This window comes from Dermacentor andersoni, chromosome 3 (assembly GCF_023375885.2).
Source record: "Dermacentor andersoni chromosome 3, qqDerAnde1_hic_scaffold, whole genome shotgun sequence".
NCBI lineage: Eukaryota > Metazoa > Arthropoda > Arachnida > Ixodida > Ixodidae > Dermacentor > Dermacentor andersoni.
In genome coordinates this window covers 145,179,610-145,204,123 of record NC_092816.1, presented here as the reverse complement: position 1 = coordinate 145,204,123, position 24,514 = coordinate 145,179,610, and the positions used below count along the sequence as shown (strand labels likewise).

The 24,514-nt window shown below is 47.9% G+C and overlaps 1 protein-coding gene across 1 annotated transcript in view; it reads right to left on the bottom strand.

The window, feature by feature from the left end:
* Positions 1-257: 257 nt before the first annotated feature.
* Positions 258-24,514, bottom strand: part of LOC126525091 (lysosomal alpha-glucosidase-like) — a 90,444-nt gene continuing 66,187 nt past the window's right edge. The window contains exons 22-23 of the mRNA XM_072287323.1: positions 15,388-15,555; positions 258-473 (exon numbers count right to left, since the gene is read on the bottom strand). Of these exons, the coding sequence (XP_072143424.1) occupies positions 411-473; positions 15,388-15,555 (231 nt within the window). The 3' untranslated portion in view covers positions 258-410. The remainder of the gene's footprint in view (positions 474-15,387; positions 15,556-24,514) is intronic.

Here is a 24,514-nt window from a genome sequence, read left to right as displayed (position 1 = left end):
CTCGCAGGAGTGGCCTCCACTTGAGAGACGAAAGCAGTCAGTAACAAGAATGTAGAATCGTGTGTATGTATTTGTCCAAGATTTGGAAAATGATAATTTTGGATTAATATTAATTTATACTTTTATCGATGAGCACAACACACTGTTCACCCTTCACTCTTACTTGTAAACTTCAATAAATTTGTCTTACATTTGTAATTGCAGACCTCCAAATTATCCTGTTTGACTATCCGCAGAAAATATAAGGACAAATCACAGAAATTGAGCAATTCTTTTATTCAGCTGCAAATTAGTTCATGTGTGGTCATAAACTTAACATACTTTACACTGTAGAAATTGATGAATGATTCTTTACATAAAAAAGACGCCTATGTATACAATTTGGTACTCATGCATTCTGTTGCAATTGTCTAGAATGTTATTGCAATGACATGACTCGTGGCGTCCATGGATAACGCTTCCATCTTGAGAACCTGCGAGAAAGCAAAATGGCATTAGTTTAGCCGCGAAGTGTTGAAAGGTGAGCTATTTTTAATATGTTTAACACTACTGTTTAATTATCTCTACCACTATTTCTTATTAATTTCTTAATTTCTGTGAGAATAGACAAGAATGATCAGGCATGCTCATTCACGAAAAAAGCAAATTATGACCAACAGAGGTATTCTTCAACCTTCACCTATAACAAAGCAAAACGAGTTCTCCACCTATAAATCTTGTGTATTCTGTACCGCATCATCATGTCTTCTTGTCTGATTCCAGCAGCATAGAAATAGTTGTTGCCTTCGTCGTACGCGATGCGGAACCATCGGGCCATTGTCGTTGCCGTTAACGTCCCGCTGTCATCATCGTCATTTGTCGAGATTAAGCTTAGAGTTCTCCAGCCCAGCAATGCGCTATAGCTAAACAGTAAACGCGGCGAGTTACCTCCTACACATAAAATCTGCAATCTCTGGGAGCCAATCCGTATCGAAAAAACCAGACGTTTGCTCTAAAGCATATACGAAATTTTTACGAGGACAATGACTTTATCCACTATCAGTGAACGGAGGGATACGTGCATTTGTAATTTTAACTCATGCTTTTGTTCTTGGTCTGTTGTTGTAGTATTTCCCTCTCTCTCTTTACTATGTGACCCGTGGACTTGCTTTGTTAGTGTTTTGCTACTTCGTTTTATAGTTCTATTGATAGTCTTCTGTAATTGCATTGCGTCTTTTGTTGGTTTTCTTACGTAACATTTCATGATAGCGCGCTGTTTCTGTCACCAATCATTTCATATTTTAAATTTAATAATTATGATGAAGAATTGAGAGACAAGCGACAGCTACAAAGAGACTTCGAAGCTGCTGTAGTATGTTTCCTGATCGGCTTGCAGGCAGCGTCAAACACAAGCCCAAGGCAAATGGACCAGAAAACTCTGAGCAATATTAACGCCCTAGAGAGGCACACAAGTTTGGCTGGACAAGAAAACTTGCTAATAAATAGGAACGGACGGTCGCGGTTCAAAAGTGACACGAGTGCGTCCGCACTGCAGAAGCATTCCGCCAAGTGTAGACACCTGCTGAAACCGATGACACCGCTTCATCTCGCCATGGATAAGGGACAAAAATTGTATGAAAACCATTGGAACATTCCGTCCATGAAGATACTGCTCTTTATGCAGTAGAGCGAAAAGTACTGAAATAATGACAGTTCTAAGAGGCAGTCAATAGGAAAAGCATTTGCAGAGGAAGAAGAGCGCACTACCTGCGCCACGTGACATCAGGTGAGCGGATTCGTAAAGTTGGATACCACGTCAGTCAAAACGGCAGCCTAGGGTTGGTGCCACACTTACTCTGAGAAGCAGTGTGAAAAAGTGCTCGCTATCAAAATCGAAGCACGTTGGAAGAATTATAAGTGTGACTCGGTCTCCCAAGATGTCATAGACTCTTAATCGCTCCACTTTGGTTTTACATCGAAGTAGAAAGGTTCTGCAGAAAGTTTTAGTCACCTAAATGAAACGGATTTCAACATGCAGTTACAAAATATACGAAGCTGGATTCAATATTTCTGACATTTTTTTTCCTTATTTAAAAAATTCAGACGACAGTAACTACGCGGAACTATGTTGCAGGGGAATAGCCAGTGTTCTGCGGAACAGTGATTTGTATGCCTTTACCTATTTTTGATCGCAATATTGTGGGACCATATTCGAACACATGACACGGCGTAGCACACGTAACGTGTTCCAGGTAATAGGTACATGTATGTTGAACACCGTCGTGCGTAAAAGTGGCTATATCTTTGGGACATAGTTCCATGTATTTAATATATATTGAGTAAGTAAAGACTTTATTTGAAAACAATGTATTGACGGATGACCTTGTTATTAGGCAGCCACGAGCCCCTGGGCCCGGGCGGCTTCTTTAGCTCTCTTGATGACCTTGGCCTGCAGGTCAGGGTCGGAGCTGAGCAACACGGCCTCCCCCTGCTAAGTATTACTTGTTTCGTGAGTTGTGTGATTTTCGGCTGGGCACGCCCACATAATATGGAACAGATCCGCTTTTTTCTTACAATGCTTACATGTATTAGGGTATTGGTCTGGGTAGTAGTAGTGATAGATTACGGGGTTGGGGTAGGTGTTCGTCTGAAGTCGTATCCAAGCTACTTCTTGTCGCTTGTTAAGCGATTTGTGTGCTGGCGGGTACACTGCCCTGGCTAACCTGTAGTGCTGAGTTATTTCCCGGTAACTGACCATGCGATCCCTCTCTGATCCTAGCGCGAGCCGTCCGGGTGCTCGGTTGGCGAGTCCTCGAGCGGTGATGTGGGCGGCATCGTTGCCGGGCAGGGAGGAGTGTCATCATCATCATCATCATCATCATCATCATCATCAGCCTAGTTACGCCCACTGCAGGGCAAAGGCCTCTCCCATACTTCTCCAACTACCCGGTCATGTACTAATTGTGGCCATGCTGTCCCTGCAAACGTCTTAATGTCATCCGCCCACCTAACTTTCTGCCGCCCCCTACTACGCTTCCCTTCCCTTGGAATCCAGTCCGTAACCCTTAATGACCATCGGTTATCTTCCATCCTCATTACATGTCCGGCCCATGCCCATTTCTTTTTCTTGATTTCAACTAAGATGTAATTTACCCGCGTTTGTTCCCTCACCCAATCTGCTCTGTTCTTATCCCTTAACGTTACACCTATCATTCTTGTTTCCATAGCTCGTTGCGTCGTCCTCAATTTCAGCAGAACCCTTTTCGTAAGCCTCCAGGTTTCTGCCCCGTAGGTGAGTACTGGTAAGACACAGCTATTATACACTTTCCTCTTGAGGGATAGTGGCAACCTGCTGTTCATGATTTGAGAATGCCTGCCAAACGCACCCCAGCCCATTCTTATTCTTCTGGTTATTTGAGTCTCATGATCCGGATCCGTGGTCCCTACCTGCCCTAAGTAGATGTATTCCCTTACCACTTCCAGTGCCTCGCTACCTATCGTAAACTGCTGTTCTCTTCCGAGACTGTTAAACATTACTTTAGTTTTCTGTAGATTAATTTTCAGACCCACCCTTCTGCTTTGCCTCTCCAGGTCAATGAGCATGCATTGCAATTGGTCTCTTGAGTTACTAAGCAAGGCAATATCATCAGCGAATCGCAAGTTGCTAAGGTATTCTCCATCAACTTTATCCCCGATTCTTCCCACTCCAGGTCTCTGAATACCTCCTGTAAACATGCTGTGAATAGCATTGGAGATATCGTATCTCCCTGTCTGACGCCTTTCTTTATTGGGATTTTTTTGCTTTCTTTGCGGAGGATTACGGTGGCTGTGGAACCGCTATAGATATCTTCCAGTATCTTTACATATGGCTCATCTACACCCTGATTCCGTAGTGCCTTCATGACTACTGAGGTTTCGACTGAATCAAATGCTTTTTCGTAATCAATGAAGGCTATATATAAGGGTTGCTTATATTCCGCACATTTCTCTATCACCTGATTGATACTGTGAATATGGTCTATTGTTGAGTAGCCTTTACGGAATCCTGCCTGGTCCTTTGGTTGACAGAAATCTAAGGTATTCCTGATTCTATATGCGATTACCTTAGTAAATACTTTGTAGGCACCGGACAGTAAGCTGATTGGTCTATAATTTTTCAAGTCTTTGGCGTCCCCTTTCTTATGGATTAGGAATATATTAGCGTTCTTCCAAGATTCCGGTACGTTCGAGGTCATGAGGCATTGTGTATATAGGGCGGCCAATCTTTCTAGGACAGTGTTCCCACCATCCTTCAACAAATCTGCTGTTACCTGATCCTCCCCAGCTGCCTTCCCCCTTTGCATAGCTCCCAAGGCGTTCTTTACCTCTTCCGGTGTTACCTGTGGGATTTCAAGTTCCTCTAGCCTATTCTCTCTCACCTTATCGCCGTGGGTGTTACTGGTACTGTATAAATCTCTATAAAACTCTTCAGCCACTTGAACTATCTCATCCATATTAGTAACGATATTGCCGGCTTTGTCTCTTAACACACACATCTGATTCTTGCCTATTCCTAGTTTCTTCTTCACTACATTTAGGCTTCCTCCGTTCCTGAGAGCCTGTTCAATTCTATCCATATTATAGTTCCTTATGTCCGCTGTCTTACGCTTGTTGATTAACTTAGAAAGTTCTGCCAGTTCTATTCTAGCTGTAGGGTTAGAGGCTTTCATACATTGGCGTTTCTTGATCAGATCTTTCGTCTCCTGCGATAGCTTACTGGTTTCCTGTTTAATGGCGTTACCACTGACTTCTATTGCGCACTCCTTAATGATGCGCATAAGATTGTCGTTCATTGCTTCAACACTATGGTCCTCTTCCTGGGTTAAAGCCGAATACCTGTTCTGTAGCTTGATCCGGAATTCCTCTAGCTTCCCTCTTACCGCTAACTCATTGATTGGCTTCTTATGTACCAGTTTCTTCCGTTCCCTCCTCAAGTCAAGGCTAATTCGAGTTCTTACCATCCTATGGTCACTGCAGCGCACCTTGCCGAGCACGTCTACATCTTGTATGATGCCAGGGTTCGCGCCGAGTATGAAGTCGATTTCATTTCTAGTCTCACCATTCGGGCTCCTCCACGTCCACTTTCGGCCAACCCGCTTGCGGAAAAAGGTATTCATTATCCGCATATTATTCTGTTCTGCAAACTCTACTAATAACTCTCCTCTGCTATTCCTAGAGCCTATGCCATATTCCCCCACTGACTCGTCTCCGGCCTGCTTCTTGCCTACCCTGGCATTGAAATCGCCCATCAGTATACTGTATTTTGTTTTGACTTTACCCATCGCCGATTCCCCGTCTTCATAGAAGCTTTCGACTTCCTGGTCATCATGACTAGATGTAGGGGCGTAGACCTGTACAACCTTCATTTTGTACCTCTTATTAAGTTTCACAACAAGACATGCCTCCCTCTCGTTAATGCTATAGAATTCCTGTATGTTACCAGCTATGTTCTTATTATTCAGGAATCCGACTCCTAGTTCTCGTCTCTCGGCTAAGCCCCGGTAGCACAGGACGTGCCCGCTTTTTAGCACTGTATATGCTTCTTTTGGCCTCCTAACTTCACTGAGCCCTATTATATCCCATTTACTGCCCTCTAATTCCTCCAATAGCACTGCTAGACGCGTCTCACTAGATAACGTTCTAGCGTTAAACGTTGCCAGGTTCATATTCCAATGGCGGCCTGTCCGGAGCCAGGGATTCTTAGCAGCCTCTGCAGCGTCGCAGGTCTGACCGCTGCCGTGGTCAGTTGCTTCGCAGCTGCTGGGGACTGAGGGCCGGGGTTGGATTGTTGTGTTCATATAGGAGGTTGTGGCCAAGTACTGCACCAGGGTGGCCAATCCTGCTCTGGTGAGAGAGTGCGTTACCGGTTCTGGTCACCAGAATCAGGCCGCACTCCAGGCCTGTTTGTGCAATTTTCTCAACACCAACAGGCCTGGAGTGTGTGTTAGTGCCAAAATGATCTGGATTGGTCGTGGGTGTTGGTTGGTGTCTACTATGTGTTTTACGGGAGCCGAGACCCGACCTTTCGTAAAATTGCGTACTGCTGCTCTGCAATCGCCAGTAATGTAATGACAATGTGTGGAGGCTATTGCCAGAGCGATAGCGCCTCTTCCGCTGTTTCGAAGCTTCTGGTGCGGATTGAACCACCAGCCCGTATTTGACCTGAGGAGCCCACCGCTTCGAGGGACATACAGTTGCGTTCTATATACTCTGCTGCGTCGACATAGACTACGTCTTTGAAGGCGTGGAATTTCTGATGTAGGGCTTTGGAACGCTCGGCCCTCCTTTCCTTGTGGAATTCAGGGTGCATGTTTTTAGGGAGTGGATTAATTTTGAGATGGCGCCTCTGATCGTGAGGAACGTCTACTTTAATGCTTTGCATCGACTCGTAGTAGATGCTGAGATTCTGGAGGATGTTACGCCCGGCGGCAATCTGAGCTAGCCTTTCGTATTGAGATAAAGGGTGCGCTTCCATAAGTTCATCGAGGGTGTTGTGCACACCTAGGGCTAGCAATTTAGCGTTAGTCGTTCTTATAGGTAGACCAAGAGCCTGTTTATAGGCCCTCCGGATAATTCCCTCTATTTTTTCTCTCTCAGCCCCTTTGAGGCAGAGGTACGGGGTGATGTACGTGATGCGGCTGAGAACGAAGGCTTGTACCAACCTAATGAGGTTGGCTTCTTTCATGCCAGAGTGTCGGTTGGAAATTCTTGAAATGAGCCGCATCGTCTGCTGAACGCATGCTTCAAGTTTATGAATTGTGTTGCCGTTGCGCCCGTGAGCTTGCATGAAGAGGCCTAGTACACGGATGGTGGCCAGCAGCGGGTTTGCGCCTCCTCCGGCTCGCACAGTGATTTCTGGGGGTGGTGCAGTGTCGGATTTGCGGTTTGTAGGGGCTCTGAGTAGGAAGAGTTCTGATTCTTGCGGGGAACAGGTGAGGCCTTTGTCGGTCACGCACTTTTCAACTGTGTCTACAGCTTGTTGTAGCGTGGTTTCTATATCTCCATCGCTACCTTTAACCACCCACAGGGTGATCTCGTCGGCATACAGACTGTGGTGTAGATCTGGAATCTGATTAAGTTGTTCCGGTAATCGGATCATCGCTAAATAAAGAGGAAGGGGGATAAGACTGATCCCTGTGGTGTGCCACGACTTCCAAGAGGGATCTTGTCCGATTGTAGTTCTCCTATTCTTAGTTTCGCTGTGCGGTGGTTGAGGAAATCTTTGATGTAGTTGTAGGTCCTCTGGCCCACACCTAGGTACTGCAGATTCTCTAGTATAGCCTGATGCGCTACGTTGTCAAAGGCCTTTGTAAGATCAAGGCCCAGGACAGCCCGGGTACCATTCTTGGATATGTGGTCCAGAACTTGATGTTTAAGCTGAAGCATGATGTCTTGCGTGGAAAGTTTTGGACGAAAGCCAATTATGAAGTTCGGGAATAAGTTGTTGTCCTCCGCAATATTGAGGAGGTGGTGAAGTATAACGTGCTCCATGAGTTTTCCTACGCATGAGGTCAGAGAGATCGGGCGTAAGTTCTCGAGCTGTCGTCGCTTACCATGTTTAGGTATGAATATTATTTGTGCATGCTTCCATTTCGAGGGGATAGAGCCTGTTTCCCAACAGCGGTTGAAGTGCTCTGTTAAGGCAGTGATAGATACGTCGACTAGATTTCGGAGGGTCTTATTTGTTATGCCATCGGGGCCTGGTGCAGATTTAGTTCGGAGTTTCAGCAAGACGGCTCGTACTTCGGCCTCTAGGATGGGTGCATCTAGGTTAAGATTCTCCGGACCAGTGTATGGCATCTGGGGGATTTGTGCATTTGTGCCTATGTACCGGGTTCTGAGCTCTGTTAGGAGCTCGTCGTTCGCGCCCTGGTATTGGTGAGTGATCTTATTGAGGCATTTCCTCTGCTCCGATTTACTTTTATCCGGGTCCATAAAATATCGGAGGAGATTCCACGTTTTGGCTAGACCGAGTTGTCCCTGCATGCTGTCGCATATATTTTCCCATTGGTGTTTTGTTAATTGGTTAGCGTATTCCTCGATTTCCATGTTGATTTGCGCGATGCGCAAGCGGAGTGTACGGTTTAGTTTATTCTTTTTCCAGCGGGTTTGCATGCCCTTTTTGGCTTCCCACAAGTGTAGGAGGCGGCTATCCACCTCGACCAGACTATCGTCTTCAGCGATTTCCCTCGTGGCGCGTCTCACGCAATCTCTGAGATCCCCGATCCAGGCGTCGATATCGTTTATATGCTCGGTGGCGGTTGTCTCCCGAATATCGCGGAAGCGGTCCCATTCCGTGAGCGAAACACGTTTGCCTTTCTTGCGCGCTGGACCCGCCTGATATAGTGGTCCCTACCGAGGCTTTCCCCGGTATTAGCAATCATAGTTGCCTATGTTTTTGATGAAAGTTAGGTCGAGAGTGGTGTCAACACTGACACTATTCCCGATACGGGTGGGTCTCTGGGGGTCTGTGATGAGAGTCAGTCCCTGTTGCTGGGCTTCTAGCCAAAGATTACGACCTTTGACTACCTCTGTGCGGTATCCCCATGCAGTGTAGGGAGCGTTAAAGTCACCTAATAATAATATGGTCTTTCTTTGGGAGATTCTGAGAGCCTTCCTGAATAGAGTTCCGAACTTGTGACGTCGGCACTTTGGGCTACTATAGACATTAGGAATGAATATGCTTTCAGCCTCCTTACGTTTAGGGATGAGTTCAATAAAGACGTGGTATATGTCGATTTCTTCAATATCATGTTTAATATACAAATATAAAAGGAAAGCATTTCACTGATTTGAAATGTCATTCTATATAGTCTATAATTTCATGTGGAATGCCATTTCATTCATGTAACTTGAACATATTTGCCTTTTTTACTCGTTGCTGCCGGAACTTAAGTTCAACTAAATAATAGTGTAGTGATGCAACACCATATGCTGCCAAGCGTAAAGGCACTCAAGCTGCAGTTATCGTCATCATTGCGACTGTTGGAATGGCTTGCGGAAAAATAAAAAATAAAGGCAAAGAAATAATGTGTAAATCTGCAAAGAGGCTACTACCTGTCATAAGTTTCCTAAATGTCTACATTGATATAAAGCTTCTTGTTGCTATGCTTGTACATTTACGCACAAGCAGAAGCCAAAGCTATACTCAGTGCTCACACCCGAATAAATATACCATCAATCTAGCTAATTATAAAAATTTTAGGCATCAGATTTGAACAACTTTGGTTCATATTATCTAGCTAACAGCTTTTCACAACACCGAAACCAAATGACTTCGAAGCAAGAAAACGCTGTATTTCTATTTATCTTGTATGGCCACTTTAGTAACAAATAGCTCAGTCGCCTAACAATCAAAGAGATAAAAAATTGCTCTAAACTGTGTCGTAGTGCCTTAGACTACGGTGATCATTAAATTACTGTGAATATGCGAAAGACACATTGGAATCCTTGAATGACTTTTCAGAACACCGCAGGTTTGGCTCTATAGGCTATGTAGGCATGCACTGGATAACCGAAAAGGAAATAACCAGAACAATTGCTTTGTTCTTTAAAGGGTCACTGAAACGTTTTGGACAAATTTTGTACACGCGTGGGGTACAGCTACAGTAAAACTTTAGCGCTACAATTTAAGTGAAGCGTCTTGTATTAAGGCAGATACGGATGATTACAAGTTACCCTGCTCGATAGTCACGCTTGTTCTCAACTCGATCGCCGAGTCATAAAGGTTAAGCTCCGCCTTCACTGGCTCTGCGTCATGATGTGACGTCGTGTCGTCTACTTCGGGTGGTCCGGGGGCTAGCGCGCGAAGACTCTCCAACCGCTCCTTTAGGCGCCTGGCACTCGATTCTCCACGAATGCAATCCAAGCTGTGCGTGGCGACGTTCTGCCGCAGCGCCGAGCATGTGGAGTATTCCGGTAACCGCAGGCAAGCTGGGCGTTCTGACGGATGGGTGGAGGCGTAAGCTAAAGCCCTTCCGTACTCCTAATGCTGTGATAACGGGGCTTTAGCGTAAACATGAGCGGCCTGAGTGATGCAGACACCTGGTGGCCTAGAGCTGAACCAGCAAAACACAGAGTTTATATTTCTGTAACGAAGATTAAAATATTTTAAACATTTAAAGAGGCAACATGTTCAGGATTTCGTTCCTGCCAAATATTTATGTGAGCAGCAAAGTAAACTACACCACTATATTATCTCTTTGGCTTTGTCAAGTTGAGCTCTGTGCCACGAGGTGGCTGCACCATGAAGGCCATTCACTTCTGTGCCTCCGGTCTTCCGGTAAAAGGCCCAGTCCGCTTGCGGTTCCTGTGTACTCGAATACTGGCTATGCTAGAAGTCTCTCTCGTGGTAGTAATCCTCCGTTGTGGAGTGACGGCCGCAAACGCGCCAGTACTGGCGTCAATCGAATGCCGACAATCCTACGTACTGCTGCTACTCCGGTCGCCTGCTGCGTTGCAGAGGGACATGAAGTCGCAGCTTGAGCTTGACATGTTACCAATCCTAGATTTGCAGCCCACAACGCAACAAGGGCGAACCATAGTGAACGCGAAAAGAAAGCTCGAGACCAAAACTGACCGCGCACCTCGCGTCAGCACAGAGCAGGTTCTAAAAAAGAAAAGCAGGCAATACTTGCTGTGTACCAGAAGTGCTCGAGTGTAGTGATAAATTGTCGTTGTCTGTTGCATGTCTGTTACATTATATAGCAACAAATTAAGCAACATTCCAACTATAGCGAACGATATTGATTCACCATAAATCTGGAAAAATATTTGATGACGCTATCCCGGGTGGCCAGTCGGATAGCTTGCCCAAATGGCGTCATTTGGGTCAAACGCGTCAATTGGCATGAAGCAATGAAAACTCAGGAGAGCGGCGCTGCTGCGATCACTCGCGATCCACATTTTTAAATGTTATAACAAATTAACTTGGTCGCTGAACCCCTAAATGCGTAGCCTAATCATCAGAAGAACCTGCCCTAACGACTCAGTATGTTTTTACAAAATCATCAAAGTAGTTTAGGGTCCCTTGAATAACGCATTGTTTTCCTTGTGTATTTTGATGTCATGATAAAATATATGTGTACGTAATAATTACAATATTTTAGGAGCATGCTAAGAAGCGAAACTTTTGACTAACCATTTGACTTTCACTTCACTCCTGCTCATTTCTCTTTCGTTTTTCCTTTTGTCGGTGTTTTTCAGTTGTACACTTCATAAAAAGTGTTGCTTTCTGCGGCTGCGAATGCCTTAACTGCTATTTTAATTTACTGTTAGTTACTGATTTTGTATTATTTGAGGTTTGTACTACATTTAGTGTGCATAATATTCACTTAGTGGCTACTAATTGCTGCGTTGTGCTATATATTTCCACAAATGTACGCATTTTCTGACCGGAGGTACCCTTTCATCTCCATGCTTTGGGACCTCCTCCTGCATACTTATGCAAGCATGCCTACCACTTATGACAGAAATAAATTGCAACTGAAAGTCAATGGAATATTAACTAATTTATTTGATGATCGAATAGCCACCAATGGAACATTGGAGATTTTTAGAGTGCTTTTCGAAGGCTATAAATCATCGACTGTACGCGATCAAGCTAAAGAAAATGAAGCAAAGATGCGATAACCTTAATCTCATCCACAGCGGATATATAAGCTCGATGTTTCTGCGAACCCTTGAAACAATTTGGAGAAATAATCTGTGACAGATGACAGAATTCTAACAACTTAGTTTGACTTCTCAAGCGGGTGGACATTGAACAAAGATTCTAAATGTATATTTGACTATTGAACAAACGGTCACAAATTATATTTAATTGTTTACCTGACAGCAAATGTTGCGATTTACTAATTGTAGCTGAAGAGTTTGCAAGGCAGATTCACTTCCAACAAATTCTCAGATTACACCAGTTTATAGATGTGTATTCGCGACCTTTGCAAAAAGAATGCATTAGCGGTTCAGTTGTTTTTGTCCTTCAATAAAAAAAAAATGACGTTTCGTTAAAAGTGCAAGTGGAACGGCAGTTCTTGTTCACCCCAAGTTTGATAGCTCACATCTCAAAAATGATGTCACCCACAGACGCATATTCAAGTGAATATTCCTTGCCTCTCACCAGCTACAGTTTCCAAATCTCAATGTGTGCCGCAAAGTAATCAGTTGAAAACCCAATTATTGAGTTGTTAATAAGTCCATGACGCAGTTAGATTTATCATGCGAGTAATGTCCGGCTCTGCGGGTTCACAGCTCACCGACTAGAATTGTGCTATCTCCCACAAGCGATTCTTCAAAAATGACTTAAAGACTCAACAGAAACTCCTGGTATAACGTACTAGACCACGCTTTGTCTGTCACGCAGCCAGTCGTTTTCGGCTAAATGAAATCAGTCACAATAAGATGTTCCCTAGAAACGGCACACACCAGTTGTCACTCTTTGGTACTCTAAATAAATGCAACGCCTGTGCCCTATCATCGGAATTCAGTGGAAAACCTTTCATTGTGACACACCTTATACAACAGCAGCATCGTGCGTTGCCGCAGGCTACACGCTTATCTGGTTTGGTCGCGAAGGTGTGCGCAGATATTGATTCACCCCCCCCCCCACGCCTCCTACGTTAAATTTATAAAAAATATTAAAAATGCATGAACCTGTTGGTTCTAAGAGACCATAGTTTTCAATCACCTTAGTTGCTCCTAATGATGTCGTTCAGGTTTAAAAAAAAAACTAATGTACAGTGCAATGAGAGGACGTTGCTATTGTTTCGAATATCACGATCTTGAAAGTGTTGGCGATAAGGCTGTAGATTATTCGCGAACTACCCAAAAAATATTCGGTATTCGTTCAATTCGCTTCCATTCGAATCACTTCTGCACTATTCGCTTCGTATTCATTTCCCTTCAGGCACTATTCGAGTCGGTCTCAGAAACTGCTATTCACATGCATCTACAATCTTTAGTACTTCCTCTTCGCTAGTTGCGACCAGGCCGCGGCCAAGAAAAGAGGCCAGAGGTGCGTGCACTGCGAATTGCGCATATTGCACCGTGGTCTCCGCTCACAGTCAACGTTTGCATTGACAAGAACTCAGGAAATGTAGAAAATAAGGGCCATTGAATGCAGGAAATAATGGCCATTAAATAGGGCCATTGAACAACATTGCAGGCTCCTGTGCCGTCAACAGTGGAACGAGACCTGCAACCGAGCTGACAGGGAATTGCATCGCAGTTGTACATGGCATCTATTTCGGCACCTCCTAGACGAAACAAAGACCAAGTCAAACCAGCGCGACCGCCTGGCCCGCCTCATGCACACCATCACACAACAACAAGGAAAAGACGCTGTTATCAGGAGCTTGGAAGCCAAGTATCTGCCAGGCACGCCAACGGGAACCCACCCGCCGTACGGGGGGCTGCCCAACGCGTTGCTCGACCGAGACATTACCATATCAGAGGTACGGGTAGCGCTGCACGAGCTCAACACCCGCTCAGCAGCCGGCCCAGATCTCGTTACAAACAAGATGCTACACAACCTGGACGACGCTTCGATAGAGGCCCTAACCGATTACTTCAATGAATGCTGGCATTTGGGCAAGCTCCCCCGACAGTGGAAAGCGGCAAGAACGATCCTGATTCCGAAACCGGGCAAACCACTGGACATCGGCAACCTGCGTCCCATCTCGCTGACGTCCTGCGTGGGCAAGGTGCTGGAGCACGTGGTCGCCAACCGGTGGCAGGAATACCTAGAGAAGGAAGGCCTCTATCCTGACACGATGATCGGCTTCCGGCGCAGACTCAGCACACAAGATGCCATGTTACAACTCAAACAAGAAATCGTCGACAACAAGACACAAGACAGCAAATTAATTCTGGGTCTCGATTTACAAAGTGCATTCGACAAAGTCAAACACTCAGCCATATTAGGACAAGTATCAAGACTCAACATGGGGGTAACGAGCTACAATTATATTCAAGACTTCTTGACCAACCGCACGGTAGAACTGCACGCCGGAGACCTCAAGCTTTTCAAACGGCTCTCTACCACCAAGACGGGCCGCAGTATACTGACGTCCCTGGGTTACAACCCCCAAGCTCCCAGCCGGCAACCGTGCGAGATCACAGATGAGGCGTGGGCCCACATTTACGTGGGCCCCATCCCGATGAACATGCACCCAGAATACAACCAAGAACGGCGGCAGGCGTGGGCCAAGGCCCTCACCGAGCAACACGCCCAAGACCCGCACGCCCGGTACGTGGACGCCGCGGAATACAAGCGGGAAGGCTTCGCGGCAGTGGTCGTTGCGGCGGCTACCGGCACCAAGACAACGGCAGCGAGCGTGCGGTGCACGAACGCCACATACGCCGAGGAGGTTGCCATCGCTCTGGCGGTCACCGAGGCCGAGTGTCGCACCGTGCTCAGCGACTCGAGGAATGCCGTGCGCAACTTTGCCAAGGGGCGAATATGCGCGCCGGCGGCCGCCATCATCGGCAAGCTCCGACGTCAAGACCGCGGCAGCACCATCCGTATCAAGTGGTTCCCGGAACACGCCGGCGATTGTGCATCCTCACCGAACCACAACGAGAGGGCACATTCGGCGGCGCGAGCGCTTACCTTCCGCGCCCCCGAGAGTGACCGTTCCGTGTGGTGGTTCGAAACCAAGGACAGATTGACTAGTTATGCCGAAGTAACCAAGTGTTACCGCTTAGCTCAACGGACAATGCCGCCTCCCCCCCCCCCCCCGGCACTCAGTCGGGAGGAGGGCGTAATCCTAAGACAAATGCAGACCGCGTCACTCCTCGCCCCCGCAATGCTGCACGTGCTTCACCCAGAGCTCTATCCGAGTGGGCTGTGCGGTGTTTGTGCAGCGGGTCCGGCGGACCAATGGCACATCATGTGGGACTGTGCCAGGTTCCCGACGGCAGCTACCTCCAGGACTTACCCGCCAGAACTTCAAAGTGCACTGCAGTCTACAGACAAGGACTCACAACTATGGGCCGTCCAGCAGGCCCGGGGTGCGCTCGAAAAGCACAAGCCTCATGACCCACTACAAACAGGCCCAACTGGGCTAGTGCAGAGTAGGGTATAACCCCGGGTCGACGCTTGGCCAGCGTCACGACTCGTTAAATCGTCGTCTGCCGGCACTTTATTAAAGTTATTCCTATCCTATCCTAGGAAATAAGGCGGCACGGTACCAAACCACTTGAGCTACTTAAGTTTCTTTATTATTATTATTATTATTATTATTGGAAATTAAAACTTCAAGCAAATTTTTCTTCAAGCGGTATCATTTAAGGCTTTTCATGTCATATATATATATATATATATATATATATATATATATATATATATATATATATATGAGGTTTCCATACCTGAAGGTTCGAGTCGTATGTTGCGTTGGCACTTGTGTTTCCGTCTAGCAACACTAAAGTTGGAGAAGAAGCTGCATTGCACACGGTCACCGAGTCTATCATCAGTTCGGCTTGTTGTTTGTAGCTCTTCTCCATTGCTGATATGGACAACTTCGATATCCTTTGCTCCTGCAAAGCAACCGGAGGATGTGTATATTACTTAGCTGTTGCTGTTTTGTCATCGTTGTTTTCACTACAACAGTGGGCATTTACTTTAATAGCTGCCATTGTAAGGCAGTTTGAAAAAATACGCAATGCATATTGTCACGTGTTAGTGACGGTGAAGAAAGCAGCAAAACTGTGAATGGCGAAACTAGTGTTTTAGTGGGCGAACATGTGCCCTCAAGAAGCGGCTACACTACAAAAAGCACAACGATAGCGGCGAATACAGTCGGCCATCTTCGAAAATCTCAGCTGCCAGGCGAGCGCGTCGGCTTTTGTACACGTCATCGAAGGTTCCAGAGTAATCGATGATACCAGCGTGTCATCCATTAAGTTCTAAACAATTCGCGTCGCACAAGCAACCAGATTACACAAGCTTCGGTGACAACAGAACCATCGATAACATTCGAGAAACTTGCGATACATGCGGACGCGTCCTACGCTGAACCGTAACATTTGTTAGGCGGGGAAAAGCGCTCACCCCTAAATGAAAAACAAGTCCACCTGTCAATATTGTGCTTCAACAAATCAGTTCTTCCTACCAGATGAAGTGTGCCGATGGAACTTTGTTTCTTTTTTTTTTTTTGAAGCGCAAAAAGAAGAGAATACAGCATAGGGTATGCACCGAGGTCAACCATAGAAGGCTTTTCGATCTATATACACTGGGGTTGAGGAAAAGAAAAACTATTAGAGAAGATGAGGAGAAAACAAGCAAGAGAGGGGGAGAGAGAGGAGGAGGAGGAGGAGGAGGAGGAGGAGGAGGAGGAGGAGGAGGAGGAGGAGGAATAAACTTTTATTTTCGAAACAGAATCTTGGGGTAAGCCTCGGTTCTACTCTCGGTGGAAGGTCTCATTCCAGGAGCCCTCTGGCCTTCGCTGCCTCCTTGGCCCTGGCGATGAGGCGTCGTTGTTGTTCCAGGTCCTCAGAGACGAGTTTGGCCTTCCACGTTTCTATGAGGTCTTCGCTTTCTTGTCTGGCGTTACATGAGTCTCTCGGTGAAGGCAATGCGTCTTTGTCTAGATGCCATGGACATTCTAGGATCAGGTGCGCTAAGGTGTCCGGTACGCCGCAATTGGGCAGTGGTATCCTTGTAGCGTTGGGTATAATCTATGCATGAGGATTCCGTGGATGTAAGACTTACTTTGCAGTCTTCTGAGTGTATTGCTTTCTTTGTTGAGCTTTGGGTGAGGTGGTGGGTACACCCTGCGTTCCAGCCTGTAATGTTGAAGGATCCCTGAGTAGGTGATGGGTACGGTCTCTGCCTCCCCTGACGCAAACCGGGCGTCACGAGAGCAGTAAGGGTTGGGACACCAGATGTGGCCTCGTGCCGCGGCGTGTGCCTCTTCGTTCCCCTCCAACCCCTCGTGCCCAGGAATCCATGTCACGCAGGTGTAGGGGATCGGAGTACTGCGGTGCTTCAATACCTTCAGTGTTTCTGTCGACACGCGACCCTTGACGTAGTTCTTGACAGCTGCTTCAGAATCGGAGAAGATGACAGCTGCGTCCATGCACGTGGTTGCTAGGGCGATCGCCGTCTCTTCTGCAGTCTCGGGGTTTTGTGCACGGACTGTGGCAGACGCTAGCTCTCTGCCCTGAGAATCTACGACGCTCAGAGATAGAGAGAATAACATTTATGCAGAAGAGCACGCGAGCGTGAGTAGCTACTCCGCTCAGCAGTGGGTAGTTCCCTCAGTCCAGGAGCCCAGCGGCCTTAGTTGCCCTTCTCGCTCGGTAGACCAGTTCTTATGAGTCCGTAGAGTCGGAGCTGCACAGCGCTGCCTCCCTTAGCCGTGTTGTGAGACATGGTATAGGTGTGAGCTCGAGTATGAGCATGCCCATAGCATGTGGTACAGCGTCGCGCATTCATTGCCGTTTGAGAACAAGAGAAAGAGTAGCAAGGAACGGCAATGAGCCTAACGAGATTGACGTGTAGGAACGGTACACCACGACGAGACGCCTCTCTCCGAAACCTGTCTGTGAACCGTGTCGGGTTCGAGCGCCCGCCACGAACCACACTTGTTTATTTTTTGTTCATCTTCTTATGCTTGCTAATTCTTCAAGCGTCCTCGAAATGTGGGAAGAGTGGGCGTGGTGGCGAGATGATGTCTACTGTAAATAAGGAAGTGAGCGCGGTGACATCGATGTCCACAGGTGAGGTGTGATGAGGCATCTCTAGGTAAGCCGCTTATAGACTGTTCAGACTGACGGCCACCTCATGACCATTCTGAAGAATCCTTACCGGATATGATGTTCGTTGAAGAACGACAAACAACCCGTCGTAGACAGGCGTCACAGCTGGCTTGATGGCATCGCACCGAAGGAATACGCTAGTGGCTAACGTGAGGTCAGGATGCACGAAGATGTCGCGCTCTCATATGCGAGGAGGTACAGGGTGTAGAAGTATCACGCAGTCGTGGAGGTGCCGAAGACAGTGTTGTGGATAGGGGGGATACGTCCTTGGAGGAAAAAAAGTCACCAGGAAGCCGAGAAGGGAGCTCAAAAAACAAAGTCCGCCGCTTTATTGCGATAGACCACTCGCAGACCGAGCCGCACCGTGGACAAATGGTCAACCCAGGGTTCGTGGTCGAGCCGTGCATTAAGGGCATTCTTCAGCTGGAGATGCAGCTGCTCGATCATGCTCTTTGCGCAGGCGTGGTAAGCAGTGGTTCGGCAGTGAGTCGTGCCAAAAAGATGAGCGAGCGGCGTGAATACGGAAGATTCAAGATGCCGCCCGCGATTTGTCGTAATGTTCCTGGGACAAACGAGACGCGAGCCCCGCGCGTACACGAAGGCTTGGGATACAGATTCGGCAGTAATGCCTGCTGTGAGCACGGCCTCAGGCCAATGCGCACAGCGGTACATGATTGCTGGCATATAGCTGCAACCGCGTTATGACGAATGTCAACCAACCACGTTGATGTGCACGTGATCGAAGCGCCAGCCGAGTAGAAGGAAAAGCAGAGTCAGCCACTTGGTATGACACGTCACTTTCGCGCATTGGCGGGGCATACAAGTTCGAGTCTAGTTACGAATGTCGGTTTTCATGTGAGATCATACGTAGTGGTCCGCCTAGAGGCACTACGTGGCTCGGATGCTAGGGCTGGCAGATAATGTGCAAAGAGCGCAAGAGAGTACGGCAATAGGCCACGGGTACGAAAGGCTAAGCACAGTTCGCTGAAGCTTTAGACCAAAGTTTCTTCATCCGTGCGCGTCAAGACCAAAGTGGTCTTGATGCGCACGGATGAAGAAACAACTGCAGTCGGAGGTTATGAGTATTATGTCGTAGAGCGTACAACTAGGCTTCTCCAAGCTGCCCCGTCACAAAGCTCTCCCAATCTGCGGCTTGCGTAGAGGAGCTGATGGCAGCCATCCGGGCGAGCCTGTCAGCTTCCACATTGTCCACACCTTTGATTACCGCATGGTGGTAATGACTTCCGAGACGTAAGCCAATTGACGAAGCTCTCAAGTGACGTACTTTGAGAAATTGGTTCAAAACACGTACACAAGGGATTTGGGGTCCGTGAGAATACAAAGCTTTTGAGCTTCCAAGAAGGGTCGAAAGTGTTGGATGGTAGTGCAGCAGTTGAGAAGCCCGCGTCCAAAAACGCTGTAGAATTTCACAGCAGGTTGAATCTTTCGAGAGTAAAATCGCAGAGTGTGCCACTCAAAGTTAATGAGTTGCTGAAGTACAGCACCGATCACTACGCTTGAAGCACCCGCAATGATTCGAGTCGGAACATGAGATCTCCAATGAGTGAAAAGCACACTGTCTGCGACGGCTTGTTTTGCGACTGTGACGGCAGCCGTGGCTTGGGAAGTCGAGAGAATTGTCGCAGACAGGCTGCTTGTTTTGCGAAAAAGGTCGGTGAGTGGTTGCAAGAGCTCCACACAATGAGGAATGAAACACATAAAAAAATTGACGAGCCCAAGAACTCTCGCAATTTGCCAAGTGTTGTCGTCCACGGAAAATTCTTCACTGCTACTAATACATGTGTTCGCCTAAGAACTGCAGCTGCGAAGTCTCGAAGACCCATTTCGGGTTATTCACGACAAGTCCACATTGCTGCAGGTATTTAAATAATCTACACGGGTGACGCCCGTGGTCTCCTGCAGTAGTACTCGCGACAAAAGTGTCATAGATGAAGACGAGTACAGTTGGGAGACGTCACTTCTGCAGTCAACCGTTGGAAAGCTTGACCCGAGTTGCGGATTCTAAAAGGCACCCGCACGTGCTCGAACAGGCCAAACGGAGTTTTCGATGGCTGTATTAGGAGTATCTGCGTGCTCCACGGGTATCTAATGGGTCTCGAAGTTAAACATCACGTCCGGTACACGACTGTAGGAACGGCACACCAGGAGGAGAACTCCGAAACCATCTGTAGCTGCGTCGTGCTACTGCGCATGCCCCGACCCTCTCTTTATTTTAATCTTTATGTTCTTCTTTCTCGTATGCTTGATAATTATACAAGCCTCGTTAAGCTGGCGGAAGAGGGCACTGTCTGGTTTGCAACCCTGCAGAGTGGCAAGGGGATGAGAGATTAAAACAAGAAAAGAAAAGGCGAAGAACGATGGTTTCGTCACACCTTAGAAGGCGCAGGTTGCCTACAGGCGACTTTTCAGGTTCGTTCACTTTAAAGGAAAGTGCAGTCTGGGCATTTATAAGAGCTGAGCACTCAGTGCATAGCGTGGAACACACTCAAATGTAAACATGTATTTCTTCGTAGTTGCCGCTATTCCGCAGTTGTCTCTCGTGTGAGAGGGTTGCTCGGCGGCGGTATGTCGTTCTTCGCGACAGTCGGGTTCAAATAAGCGAGGACGGGGAAGAAATATATGCACTGTAAAGTGGACAACAGTAATTGCGGTCATTCACGCAGTCGTAACAATTTAGGAAAAAAAAAGTACAATTGAGGTATCTTGCACTACATCACCAGAAGAGGGTTGTAGCGCCGAAAAACACAACACACAGCAAGCGAGACAGGACGGCACTACGTCGGCAGTCGGCAGACGGCACTACGTAGGCAGTCGCAACAAACGTACTTCTAGTCTGCTCTGACCACCTACGCGTTAACATTTAAGCCACTGGTGCGAGATTCTTCCTGGAAGTTCTGCCAATGTTCGAAGCCAATTTTCCTCTAACTCACATGGAAAGGTTCGTTAGATATCACTAAATTTTTTCAAAATGTGGTTGTTTCCGTCGTCAAAATAATTTCTGTTCTGATAATTCTTCTCTTTTCTGCAAATGAGTGCAAATTTGGTAAACTAATATTATTACTAAATTTGTTTTAAGATCGAAGCTGAAATTATATCGCCGTTCAAATTGTTATGCTAAATACACTGCCTCTTGCTTGGAGTCTTATTGACAGAAGAGCACGTCAGCCCGTGGTTGCTACCTCGAAACTCAACCCCGAAACTCAAGAAATCAATTGGCGAAATTAGGCTCACGGACTGGGAGGCGTTCAGGCAGTACCCCCCGCCCGAAAACGGTATAACGGACATAGTGAAATGGATGAAGCACCTCCGGGACGCCCACATCCAAACCACTGAAAACATCCAGCGCACGGTCGAGACGCCCGAAGTCAACCGCCGGCTCTTACACCTGTGGGAAGCACGTGAGGGCCTCCTCAAACGGTGGAAACGACAGCGGTGATACCGGAAACTACGTCTACGAATCGAGAAAATACCAGACGAAGCGAGAAATTACGCGAACGAGCTGACGCAGCAACATTATGTACAATTTTGCACCTCGCTCAAGGGTACCTGAGTACGGCGCAGACGTGGGCCATCCTACGTTGCCTGATCGAGCCCGACAAGGCGAAATCGACAACCAGTCAGACGCTTCTAGAAATCGCTCACAAGTTGCACGGAAACGACCAGGATCTGATTGACATTCTAAAAACCAGATACCTGGGTAGCGACCCCATACGACCCTGCCTCCTAAAATACGAAGGAGAACCAAGACCAGAATGTAACGCTCCGATCACGAAGGAAGAGGTGCATGCCGCGGCACGAGCCTCACAGCGCCAGATTGCTGCCGGAGTTGGCAAAATCACCAATGCCATGATTAGAAACGTGTGAGCCCGATGCACATCCAGGACTTGACCGAATACCTAAACAAGGAACTCTGGAGCAAGGGCCACGTACCGAACGAGTGGAAACACGCGGAAATCGTGACCATTCCCAAACCCGGCAAGAAGCCCAAGATCGACGCCCTGCGTCCCATCTCGCTGACTTCGTGCCTCGGCAAGCTGTACGAGAAGGTCATTGATACCCGCCTCCAACATTGCATAGAGGACGGGGAGCTCTTCCCGCACACCATGCTTGGCTTCAGGCCGGGACTTTCTGCGCAAGATGCGGTCCTAATCCTAAGGGAAGAAGTTCTCAGAGGCATCCCGAAGGGAGGAAAACACCTCCTGCTCGCACTCGACCTGAAAGGGGCCTTCGATAACATCTCTCACGAGGCCATTCTGAAGGTACTGAACGACATCAGCTGCGGGGAGCGCGTCTCTAATAACGTTAAATCGTTCCTGTTGGGCCGGACGGCGACCATCGGAATAGGCCAGACTCGATCAGATACGATCGACGTGCCGAACAAAGGAACACCGCAAGGGGCGATAGTCTCCCCGATTCTCTAGCGCTGACCAAAGAGCTGCGGAAGATCCCACCTAGGTTACGCCCTGTACGCAGACGACATCACGCTCTGGGCCACCAAGGGCTCCCTAGGGCGAAAAGAGGCGACCCTTCAGGAGGCCGCGACGGCCATGGAGAGATTTGCGGCTGCGAGCGGAATGCGTTGCGCGTCCTAGAAGTCCGAGGTGATCAGTGTGCACGGTGGAGGAATCTACAAGTCCCCCGGCCCCATCGACCTCTATCTTGTAGGCCAGAAGATCACGGAAGGCAATAGGATTAGGATTCTCGGTTTTTGGATCCAGACCAACCTGAAAGCCTCCCACACCATCCAAACCCTAAGGCCTGCCACCAACTAGACCTCGCGGATTATCAAACGAATTAGAAGGAGCCGCAAGAGCATGTGAGAAGAGGACACGCTTCGCCTCGTCCAGGCTCTGGTCATCATCAGAGTAACGTATAGCATGCCGTATCACTACCACTCGCTAAACAAACGCGACCATAAACAAGTCGATGCCATCATCAGAGGCGCGTACAAAACGGCCCTGGGTCTTCCTGTCACCACTTACAATGAGCAGTTAGCGGTCCTCGGTATCCACAACACCTTCGCTGAGCTGTCGGACGCGGTTATGGCTTCGCAAAAAGACAGACAACAGAACACGTCGGCGGGCAGAACCATCATCCACCGGACCAAAACGGCAACGGAGCTCCGTGTCATCGATAGGCAACGATCACTCCCGCCTGAGCTCAATGGCAAGATCAAGGCGAACCTGATACCGAAGCACATGAGTCATGAACTCCATGAAGGACGACGCAAGGCTCGCGTCGACAGGCAGCGCTGACAATTCAAGGGTGACCCGTACGTAACGTACGTGGACGTGGCGGCGTACCATGCAGGGGCCTCTTCGCGGTAGCCGCCGCGAACTGGAGAGGCGACTCCTTGATCCCCGCCGCCTCCGTCAGGGCAGAGACCCCATCTGCGGCTGAGACCATAGACGCGGCGCTGGTAAAAAGCAACAAGACAGGGTGGGTAGGGAAGTTCATGTCCTTACCGCCTCGCGATAGGCCTGTCGTAACTTTACCAACGGACGAACACCGCTGCTGGCGGCTCAGATTCTAGGCCCGAGGATGCAAGGATCCCATCAAATAACGTGGACGCCGGGCCACGTGGGTCTGGAGAGGAACGAAAGTGCGAACGCCCTATCTCGAGTGCTAATCAACCGAGCGGGGCAAGACCAATCGTCTCATCAATCCCCACCCTTTACCTTCGTGCCCCTGCCATCCAAATACTGCGACCGACTCGAGATCCAGTGACTCAACTGCAGGATTTATCCTCCCCCTCACAGAAAGCTCACCACTGAAGAGGCAGTAGCTCTCAGACTTATTCAGACCAACACATTTCCAAACCTACACAGATACAGTAAAATGTTCCCACATACATATCGCGGCATCTGCCCTTGGTGCGGCCACACACGCCCTACACCCATTCACATCTCGTGGGGGTGCGGGGGCAAACCTCAACACTTAAAGACGCCAGCACGTCATTTGAGCGGTGGGAGGTACAGCTGACTGGCGATACCCTGGCGGGACAAGAAGCCCTCGTCCAGCAAGTATGTCGAGCAGCCATGGCCAGTGGAGTCCTGGAATGAGGAAACCCCCCCACTCGACATCAAGAGCAACGACCTCGATGGTCCAAGTAAATGATTTCTCTCTCTCTATCTCAGCGTGCCGATCTTCTTCGTCACACTGTATATATAGCATGACATTCTTGAGGCCTATACTTATGAAGGAGTTGTTGGAACTTCTTTGTCGCATTCAGGTACGGCAGAAGTCCGTCAGACAAGTTATTGTCTCATGTAGGAATACAAACTATCTCCTAGTTCTCCGTACCATTGGCGACTGCGGCGGTATACCACATCCTACCTCAGGAGTAAGAGGTTTCTGTAATTATAATATAGGGCAGTCAAGGGAGCCATGCATAGTATATTCCTTACTTATTGCTGTCGGCAAGTTTGGCTTTAACCCGTTCCGTATGAAGGTTGAATCTCACTCGTCGTGGAATTACCTTTCGTCTACTGAGTGCCACGGACGATAGGTAGTCCTTTTACCAATCTGCTGCGAATGCAAGACTTTTAAATGGCACTCGCTTCCGAGAACATTTTTTTCCACACTTCCTGAAAAAAAAGTCAGGCACAAATCTGGTTCTCCAGTGGGCTGGCTGCAGCGACGATGGTCCCTTGTAACTGCCGGATTCATGTTTTTGGACGTTTAGTCACCTCGCGTAAACAGTCATGCATGGAAA